Genomic DNA, 11,051 nt, shown 5'->3' on the forward strand with positions numbered 1-11,051 from the left:
CTTGAGAGAGATGTGCATTATTTTGCTATCAGAGAGTCTGGATGATTTATGTGTTGTTCAAGAATTCTGTATCCTGTTGAACTTCTGTCTAGATGTTCTATCTACTATTACAGCAAGGTATTGAAGCTCCCAAGGATTTTTATGGAACTGTTAATTTCTCCCTTCAGCTCTGCCAATGTTTGCTTCATCTTTCTGGAGAGCTGATGTTGGGTGCCTATATTTCTGTGAAGGTTACACTATATTGTCTTCTTGAGGTATTGATTTTTATTCAATATGCAATGTTCTTTGTGTCTTTTAATATGATTTATTTTACAGTCTATTTTGTCTGATGTTAACATAGCCAACCCAGCTCTCTTTAGATTACTTTTGCATGGAATATCTTCCCCTGTTATTTCATTTTCACCCTTGTTATATAGTAGCATCTAAGATAAGTCTCAAAAGCAGCATACAGTTAGATCACAGTTTTAATCCATTTTTTCAATTCCTGACATAATTGGTATAAGAGTAGTCCATTTACACTGAAGTGATTATTGATAACAAGAAACATTTTTCTGCCATTTTGCTGTGTGTTTTTTATGTTGTATATTTTTTGCTCCTCAATTCATCCAATATTGCTGTCTTTTATGGTGGATTTTTTTCTAAAGTTCAATTTTGAATGATTAGTTTACTTTTCTGAGTATATTTTAAAGTTATTTTCTTAATGATCACTATATAATATACAGTAAATATCCTACAAGTATACTGATGTTGCTTGAATTAATACCAATGTAGCTTCAACAACACAACTTAACTCTGCTCCTATCCAGATCCATACTGCTCTTTGTTATCATCACAAATTATGTCCTAGTATACTGTGTGCCAATTAATGCCGCAGTCTGGCTGGGCACAATCAGGAGCCACTTGTCAAAAGAAACTAACTTTATTTTTAGAACCACACACGCCAAACAAAACAGCCTCTCAGGAAAAACCCTCAGAGACCAAACTGCCACCACCGGCTTTCCACAAGCCTCTCTCTCCAACCACACAAGCCTCTCTCTCCAACAAGCCTCTCTCCCGAACAACACAAGCCTCTCTCCACCTCCCACAATCCTCCTGCTCTTGAGGCCGATTGGCTGGGTCACGTGGGCGGAGCCAAAAAAGTCCCCCAATGAGCAGCTCCGTGGTCTGAAAGGGCAGGGAAACAGCCCAATGAGCATCACCGCAGAGGAGCCAATCAGCTAGATGTTGCTGGGGCCGCTGTGAGCCAATCATCAGCCGGCAGCTGGAAGTTTGCTGGCAGCTGGAAGTTTGCTGGGGCCCCTTCGGCTGTGGCTCTCAACAAATTAACATTATTTTATGCATTTTTCTTTTAAATCATTTAGGAGAAAAAGAGGATCTAGAGACTAAAAAATACAACAATACTAGCTTTCATATTTATCCATGTAGTTAACTTTACCAGAGAGATTTTCAATTGACATTTGAATCCACCCACTTGTGCCCCTGGGTGGTTTCTACTACTAGAGGAAGGTGCTATGAAATCCAGTCACTGAGCAACTGCAGGAGGGCGCAGAGACTTTCTCTCTAGGGAGGTTTCTGAGCAGAAAGCAGCTCATCTCCTGCCTGGAGATGCTGGGAAGCCACCCCAGGCTGAGTGTTAGAGACACTTAAGGTCCCTTTCTGGCATGGTGGTGGGGGGACCTGGGCTTGGTGTGAACACCTTTGGACACACCTTTCCTGGACATTCCTTTCTTTTTCCTCTTCCTGAGGATGATAAAGGCCTATAACAATGGTTTTTAACGTTATTTTAAACCACAAAACCTTTTCCTCAAAGGAGATGTAACTCCTAAATTGAATATGTAGGCACATGACCAAGTCACTTTTTTAAATACTATTTTTTTTTGTTTGACTTTCTTTCTGTATATTCTTCTTCTTCTTCTTTCTTTCCCTAATGCAGAAGCCTGCTCCTAGCATGTCTTCGATGCAGGAATTTCTTTCAGCCACAAATGTGAAGCTGTGTGACATCCATTGCTTTTTCCTTATAGAAGATCATCATGATTGTGTGGAAGCATGATTTGTACACAAAGGATGGAAAAGGGCATACCTTTGAGAGTTACATAATTGAAGGGGTAGATTTGACTTCATGTCACAAAGGAGTATAAAGTGGTATGTGTTTGGGACAAGGGGGCATTAATCTAGAGTTAGAACTTGTGCTAAACTTCCAGTGCCCCATATAAATGAACAGACCCTGATCCAGGGCTGTGGGGTTAGCCCCACATAGGCATACCTTTATTTAACAAAAAGTTACACACTATCTGTGATCTCTAAGACAGGAACTTCCCACCAAAGAGACTCCCAGGTGGCACTGGGGACATGGATGGGAGCAGTAACCATGATGGCCTGAATATTAGAGCCATATTTCCATTTTCCCAGGCCCCAGGAGCCTCCCTGATTCATGTTGTTCTGTATGGCAGGGGTAAAGTAATGACAGGGATTATGTTTCTGAGCAGTCCAACTGCATGTGTGTGTCTCCTTCAATGTGAATCTGTACACTGGCATTTATATCTGCTACTTTGAAAACAAATAAAGTAAGGTTCCCCTGGTAATCTTCTTCCCTATTTGTTGCCCTCTTTCCTAAGAAGGAAGCTCTGGTGAATAGTTCAGCAGCTTCACATCCACAAACTAAATGATGGACGTCACTTCCAAATTTCATAGTCTTTGTCCTAGAGCATCATGCAATATTGTATTCATATTGCCTGTAACTAGAAATAAAACGAAGATATGAATTCTGAATTCTAATGTATTTCTCCCATAGGTCTATACCTTATGGACTGATAGGGAGGATGTGAGAAAATGATATGACTCCATTTTTGAAAACAGCCTGTCTCAAAGCCTGTCCAAGGAAGGGGATGTGACCCTTGTCCTTGGAAAAACCAACAGAGCACTCCTAAGTACATATCCACCCTGCTGAGTTGTTTTTCTACAAATAACATGAGAGATCTGCAGGTCCAGGTGTCCCTGACTCAGTTAGGCTAGGTGAGGATCCATAGCAACCCCCTAGCAACCTCCAATCAGCATGAGACAGGGAAAATACCTGGGATGCCAGATGACCCCCCAGTAGTTTATGGTGGCTGATAACATGTTGGGAAACCATGTAGATTAGCACGTACACCCCACGTGGATTAAACCAATCAGTTCAAAGGAATCCCCCTCTTGTACTTAACTAATCACCCCTACCCAACTTGTTCCCGCCAGTGAATGTGCTAATCAATGTTAAGAGTTGTTGTTTGATTTTCCCGCAGTATGGAATGATTTGCTGTGTGATGTTGTGATGCATAGAGTACCCCCCAAAACCTACAAAATCTCACTGAACAAAGGACCGGGACTCACTCCCTAGGACTGCTGCGTTGGAAACGGTTGTGAGTCCAGGCTGGAGCTTGCAATAAAGACTCTTGTGTGATTATATTGGATTCAGCTCCTGGAGGTCTATTTGGGTCCCAGGAATCTGGCATTACAGATGGAGCAGGACAATTTGGAAAGTCTCCAACACTGTCCATTCCACTTAGGTCAGTTTCTGTGTTAACTGCATCTCCCCAAGTTCTGGCCATTATGAAGTGCTCATTGAGTGTGATTGCTGGAAAAAGCTGTGTTTCACAGTCCTTCTGCAGAAAGGCAGTCTTTTATGGAACTTATACAACTGATATAGCCTAGAAGGCTAACAGGAAGTCTCAGGCTACAGGCTGGCAGTGACCAAGAGGGAAAGGCTGAAAGTGGCTTAGGCTGCTGAGTGATCAGGTGGCCAGTGGACCCTGAGCACATGGGAGAACACCAATCTGAAAGTGAGGGGTTGCTTTAGCTGTGCCCAAGTGAAAGAAGGACCAAGTGTTCTGGAGAGAGATCCTGCCAGCCAGGTCCTCCATGGACTCTGCATGATGCCAGCACTGCCCTGGTTCTTATGATGTCCCCTCTCTGCCAGGGCATGAGCTGGGCTGGCACCCCAATGGAAAGGCCTGATGGAACCCCACGGGGATCTGGGAGTCCTAGGTGGAGGGATTTGAGTAAGGGAGCAGCCCAGATCAGTGTGGTCTGGAGAGGAGTTGATAGAATATGAGCAGGGATGGAGAAGAATGGGCAGCCATGAAGTTGGAGGTCAGGGTGGACCCTGAACTCAGAGGAGGGCAGGGAAGAAATGTAATTCCATGTGAGAATGAGGGGCTATTCAAGGACTGTCCATCTTAAGGATGAACCTGGGGGAGAGAAATATCCTGTTTTGGAGGGCCCTTCCTGTGCCCAGGGGGTAGGACCATGTCCTTGAGCAGTGACCTCAGCTATGCCTACCTGGCCTCCAGGACCCATGGTGCTCTCCTCTTTGTTTTCCTTTGGATCCCCCACACATATCTTCCACCTCAACAAGCAAGGGGGTAGAAAACTCACCATAAGACCCAGGCAAGAGCCATTCAAAATTTCTCCTGGTGGTGCCCAGCTCCAACACTGGCAGAAAGGCAAGCCCTAGAGATACTGGAGGGGTGGGAAGGAGCTGGGTCACAGCTTTGTGTGGGACTTAGGCAGGTGTTGAGGGGAGAAAGAGGAGGGAAAAGCAGAAAATAGCAGAGCTGTGTCAATGGCTGCCTGGCACACAGACGGTGTGAATGAAGGCCAGTGAATAAAGAAAAAACCAGTCTTCCCACATGGCTAAGAGACATTTATTCAGTTGTGAGCATCTCCTCCAGGGTGATTCTAGACTCAGTTTCTGGAGAGAAGATTAGTCTTATAGGTGCTTTAGTCTGTCTCCTGCAGTTGGTGGCTTTTCATGGTTTCCTTTATCCATTGTAGGAATCTGGAGACTTTGGTGTAGACACGGGGAGGTTTCCCATTTTTATTTCCATAAGAGACAATTCCTTGGGCCACATGGTTACACACAAGAGGGCCTCCGGAGTCCCCCTGTGAAGAGAGAAGAGGGAGGACTGAGCCTGTATCCTCCTGGTTGGATCCTCCCTGCCATCTCAGACTACCTCTCAGACAAGGATGAAATGTAGGGTCTATTTTCAGAGGACTCTGCAGGACTCTGAGGGCTCTCAGCTGATATGTTCTGACTGTGGATATTGTTATTACTTCACCTCCTTCCTGGGGTCAGCCTCTGTCCTGCTCCCCAGGTTCTGGGATCGTCTCCCTATGAAAGTGTGAGGATCTACTGTTGCATTGTTCAAGGTTTTGGAAGCAGGTGAGTGGCACAGACACCAGCATGGAGGATGAGCCCAGAGACCAGGGTGGGTGCCAGCACTGATAAGCCACTTAGTGAGAGCAACTGCACACATAGGTGCACAGGTCTCTAATGCCTGTGAGCTGAGGCAGTGTGGAGCATTGCAAGCTCAGCTTTCCAGGCAGGCATCATTCAATGCAGGCCCTAGGTACTCCCAGCTGCACCCTTCTTCTCTTTCCAGGGAGAAATCACAGCCAACTGGGTGAAGGAGGCTCATGCTGCCTGGTCTCCAGGCCCCAGATCTTCCCCCAAACACCCCTCTCCTCAGAGCCAAGAGAGACAGATACTTAGTCTTACCTGAAAGGAAGCTTTGTTTTCCTTTGGATCCCCCACACATATCTGGATGCTACTCTTGTAGTACTCTTTTAATAATTCCTCACGCTCGCACACCTGGTGCTTCTGCACTTTCAGCTTTACCTCCTGCAGTGTGTTGGGGTATTTGCCATTTCGGGCCATTCTGCCCCAGCCAGCCACAAGGCACACCTTCCCAGGCTTCACCTTGTCCTTGCCCCTGGGCAGCTTGATAGGCTGCACAGCTGGATTAAGGTTGGCTTTTTTCTCTAGCTATGGGGGCGAAGAAAAAGAGTCCAGTTCAGACAAGGGCTTCTGGGCCTGGAGACCATCAAGACCATGATGGAAGTGAGTAAAGGGGCAGGGTCAGTGTGGGAGGGTAGCACCTGTACTAGGGAGTCAGAGGTAGCTGGGAGAGGGACCTACCTCCAATAACATGATGTCATTGTAGAAATAATGAGCATCATAGTCTGGGTGGGGGATGGTTCTTTTCACTGAGATGACCTGCTGGGTCTTCTCCAGATTCTCAATGTTGTGTGCCCCCAGAGTGACGTTCATTGGCCTGCATAGAGAGTGCAGTGGTCATGGGTGATGTGGAGTCATAAAGAATCCATCTAGGAGCTGTGAAGAGCAGGCTACAGCAGAGCAGGGTAGAGCTGTAGCTGAGGGGGAACAGAGAGGAGAGGAACCTTGGGCTGAGTGATAGTGCCGTCTGGTTCTTACCAGCTGAGGAGATTTCTGAAGCCATTGATATCTGAACCATATGTTCTCAGGACTCAATCATGCCCAGGAAAACACATGCAAATATTTTTAGTTTGCATTGTCATAGCAAAGCACGCTCCCAGCTCTTGATATGGCAGGCTTGGCCACCCTGGTCTTTCTTGCACAGTAGTGCCTCTTGAGTCACCTGCCTTGCCCCCCATAAGACTTGTCTCACCCTCTTTCCCACCTGTAAAGGCTTCTCCTGCACATATTCTCCCAGGTGTCTGTGTGTCTACTGAGAAGGAGTTAGAGGTCTCTGTGTAATGTTTGCAGATGGGTCTGAGTTGTTTCCTGCTCCTCACCTTCCTAAGCAGTGAGCAGCCGTCAGCACAAAGTCTTGTCTTATCAGGAACCCACCACACTTCTTCTGTACACCCTGAGCAACAAACTGAAGATAGGCCATGTAGGGCCGGGAGTGGGGCTTGGATTCATGTCCCCCGATGATCTCCCCTGAAGGAAAAGTCACCCTGCTTGTGTGCACCCACTGAATACAGCAGGTGGGCATCTGTTTCATGCCTCCAGAACTGTGGGGCATTTGGGAACCTTGGATGACCTGCATCTGAGCATGGGCTGAGAAATGGGGCCTCAACTTCCTCTTCTGAAAAAGGAAAGGAAAGAAGGTGTTGGTCTATGAGTTTTTCTTCCTTACATAGGTGGAGTTGAGCATACATTTTCAGGGACACTGAAATCCCAGGGGAGCTTTCTGCTTCCAGAAATTTCTGAGGCCCTCCTGAGTACTGTGATGCCAAGGACACTGGCTACTTGCCACTGGCCAGGACTGCAGTTTACTCTAGATGTTGTTCTTTCCTGTTTCCTAGGCCTGACGTAGTCCATGGGATGCACAAGGAATGGCTCCAGTTTGTCTCTGGGTGAGGGTTGGTAGGGCAGTGCTGCTGGGGTTCTGGAAAGCAGAGAAGTTAGTGTCTGCCACAGTGGCTTCCACTGGAAAACAGGAGAGTCACCAGAGTTCTGGGAAGAAAAACAGAGTTGGCGAAAGGGATAGAGTGGCTTGGGACAGAGCAAAGGAAGTATTCTGGGGACAGTGATTCCAGCATTTCTGAGGTCACCTGGGCTCCAGAGTTCTCTGAAGCAGCTGGCAAGGGTGCCTGTCTCACCCCAAACATAGGTGCCAGACCCACTCTGCTCCTTTCCAGGAGAATTGAACATTTCCTCCCTTTCACCCTCTGGGGTGTGCACTTGTAGCTAAGCCCCAGTTTCCAGATGACCAGAATGGGGTCTAGGCAGGGGTCTGCATCCACTGGCTCTTCTTCCAAACAGACTTCTCCCCGCTCTGTTCCTGTTAGCTTAATCAGTGTCTCTCTTGGGGTTCTGCAGTGGGGCTGGAACTGGGATTCAGAAGACTCTGGGCAGAAGGATGGATCGGGGGTATGCAGAAGGGACAGGAGTTCTGTGCCAGCTGTGGGTCAGGGTTGAACCTCTGAGAGAGGGGATGGTCACTCACCTGCCTGTGCCTTGGGAGGCAGAAAGAAGGCCAACAAGAGCAGGAGCAAATGCATCTTCCTAGGAGGGCTTGTGGAGCTTCGTTCTTGTTTTCTTTTAGTCCCCAGGGGCAGAAGAAGGTGGAGTGGGCTCTGAGATCTTGTGTTTCTGTCTGTTTTTAAGGTGCTTCATCATAGAAGGCTTTCTATGAAAGCTCCTTACCCCCACTGCCTGGCCTGATGACGTCTTCTGAGTGGTTGTGTGAGAGAATTAGGCAGTGACCACATCAGTACCGGGTGCTGATGATTCAGAGTGCACCACCTGTTCCACCTCAGAACGGGAACCCAGAGCATAAGGTGGAGACTGTAGGATGTGGTATTGGTCAGTGAAGTGTTCTGGGTTCCCAGTGATACAACTATGCATAGTCTCCATGCCTTGCTGCTGAGCTCAGTAGGGTAATTTCTGTAGCAGACGTGCATTTAGCAGATGTGCCTCCATCTCTTGTGCTAGGACCAAGCATATTGGAGATGTGTCTCCTTCCCTTAGAGAGCTGATCTTCTGGTAGAAGATGAACAGGCATGGTTTAGGGAGGGATAAGGTAGAGCGATGTATAGACAGTAACAAGGTACATCTACTATCCTGTAATCCTACCTGGCAAACCGTTCATCACCATGCCTTCTTCACAGGGGTATTTTATACATCTCTCATTAAATTACCAAAACTCAGTGTGACAGAGTCCACCTCTCATCTCAATGTTTTAAGAAAAACTCTCAGACCAAATATTCACTGGACTAAATTAATGAGTTGCTGAGGCTCCTGGAGTTGAATCCTCTGAGTAACCTGAGCCAGGTCACTCCTACTTCTCAGTGTAGACTGGGGTAGTTCCCACCCACCCAAACCACTTGAACTAAGGATGGGAGACGGCTGATGTCCTAAAGGCTAGTCAGGTCACTAATACCATGTGAAATGAGAAAGCATATCGGGCAGCCAAAGGAAAATAATGTCCTTTTAGTCCTCTCTATCTTTGGCCAGAGAGGCACACTCTTGACAGGAAGGCTCACAATAGACACTGGTAATGCTGATGTTCATACTACACTGGAAGTCAAGGATTGCTTCTAGCTGAGCCCATGCTCAGGTTTTTTTACAAGAACAACTAGTTATGGTCTGACTTTTGAAAGTGTGGAGCTCACCTGGGGATGATCAGCATCACAGGGGCTTTTAAAGAGTCACAACACGGGAGCTCACTGCAACAGCAACAGGAGATGGCTATGAAATTACTGCAGTGGATGAGGATGTGCTGCAGTTCATTCATGCAGTAAGATTTAATGCAGCCTCTTCACTTTTTTTTTTTTTTTTGCCTTTCTCTCCACTGAGTGGCATCGTGTATGATCTGAGTTTGTGTGTGTGAGTTTTGATAAGTTTTAACTTTTATAATAGATGAATGCATACTGAATGGTAGCAAGTGGTGAAATAGACCCTTACATATATATATTTTATGTATTTATGACATACCATTTTCTTTATTTTTCTCAATATTTTAGGCTATGAGGTTCCTTTTTTTCTCCAAAACTTTTATAAATCCACCTCACCACCAAAATCCGCATATAAGCGGACCTATCCAGTTCAAACCCATGTTTTTCAAAGGTCAACTATGTCTCGAAATTGTTAGATTCTGGTGATTTAAGTTTCCATCTTTGTGTTCTCTATATATTACTATCTTTCTAGGCAGAACATTAAGTTTCAAAATGAATAATTCCAGTGTAGGCATCCTCCTTGTCAATAGCAAATATAAATATAGCATCTATATTTATTAAAGCCTTACTTTTAAAAGAAACTTAATATGCCCGACAGCAAGCATTTAAAAAATAAATTACTTGTCTGATTGTGGTTATTCTGTGTCATTAAGAAAATTTAGAAAGTAGAAAGGAAAAGTAACACATATTTTCCTGACTCCCACAGACAGATGTTTAAACTTAAGCAGTGTATTGTACTTGGGACAATACTGTACATGTAATACAATTTCCTTTTATTCTTAACCCTACAGCTTAAACATTCTCTTAATACTTTAAAAAAATCTATTATTCTCAGGTACATGCGTGGCTGAGGCAGGAGGATTACAAGTATTGAGGACAACCTGGGCAACTTAGTGAGACCTTGTCTCAAAATAAACAGGGCTAGAGAGGTAGCTCAATGGTAGAGTCTGTGCAAATGCAGGGCCCTGAGTTCAATCCCTAGTACTGAAAAAAAAACAGTTAATATTTCCATAGTGTCTTTTTCCTAGTTGTTAAAATTAATATGCATTTGGGCTGGGGATGTGGCTCAAGCAATAGCGTGCTCACCTGACATGCGTGGAGCGCTAGGTTCAATCCTCAGCACCACATAAAAATAAAATAAAGATGTTGTGTCCACCGAAAACTCAAAACATAAATAAATATTAAAAAATTCTTTCTCAAAAAAGATAAAAAATTAATATGCATTTAATTCTTAATGTTGTAAGATTTATAAAATAACTTAAGCAAATGAATTAAAATTACCTGATTTCTTACCATACATTGATAATTACCTTTAATGTCTTCTATGATCTAACACATTTTTTCTCATGTAATATCTTCATTTTTTAATTCAAAAAGGTATTATGCTAAGCATTGGGTATGGCCTATTTAAAAACCATTTAGGTTTGGATCTGGAAGTGTATCTTAGTGGTCAGTGCTTGCCTAGCATGTATGAAGCCCTGACTTTGATTCCCAGCACTGCAGAAAAAATAAATAAATATTGAGGTGAAATTAATATAATATACAAATTAATCACTTAAAAGTGTACAATTTCAACCTGAACATTACAAGCAACAATGAATGTTGGCGAAGATGTGGGGGAAAAGGTACACTCATACATTACTGGTGGGACTGCAAACTGGTGCAACCATTATGGAAAGTGGTGTGAATATTTCTCAGAAAACTGGAAATGGAATCACCTTTGACTCGGCCATCCTTGGTTTATACAAAGGGCTTAAAATCAGAATACTACAGCAATGCAGCCACATCAGTATTTATAGCAGCTCAACTCACAATAGCTAAACTATGAAACCAACCTAGATGTCTTTCAACAGGTGAATGGATAAAGAAAATGTGGTGTATATATCCAGTAGAATTTTACTCGACCTTCAAGAAGAATGAAATGATGGCATTTGCTGGTAAATGGATAGAGCTGGAGAATATTGTGCTAAGTGAAATAAGCCAAACCTAAAAGACCAAAACCAGAGTGTTTTCTCTGATATGTAGATGATAATTCACAATAAGTGTGTGTTAGGGGAACCTAGGGAAGA

At 44.5% G+C, this 11,051-nt stretch overlaps 1 protein-coding gene across 1 annotated transcript; it reads right to left on the reverse strand.

Moving 5' to 3' along the window:
• Positions 1-4,663: 4,663 nt before the first annotated feature.
• Positions 4,664-7,919, reverse strand: LOC114081983 (granzyme B-like). Its single transcript, XM_071607794.1, has 5 exons — positions 7,752-7,919; positions 6,592-6,739; positions 5,954-6,089; positions 5,534-5,800; positions 4,664-4,917 (listed from the first exon to the last, which is right to left on the reverse strand). The coding sequence occupies exons 1-5, from the start codon at positions 7,804-7,806 to the stop codon at positions 4,756-4,758; spliced, it is 768 nt and encodes a 255-aa protein (XP_071463895.1). The 5' UTR covers positions 7,807-7,919; the 3' UTR covers positions 4,664-4,755.
• Positions 7,920-11,051: the final 3,132 nt, after the last annotated feature.

Source organism: Marmota flaviventris, chromosome 2, assembly GCF_047511675.1.
Source record: "Marmota flaviventris isolate mMarFla1 chromosome 2, mMarFla1.hap1, whole genome shotgun sequence".
Classification (NCBI taxonomy): Eukaryota; Metazoa; Chordata; class Mammalia; order Rodentia; family Sciuridae; genus Marmota; species Marmota flaviventris.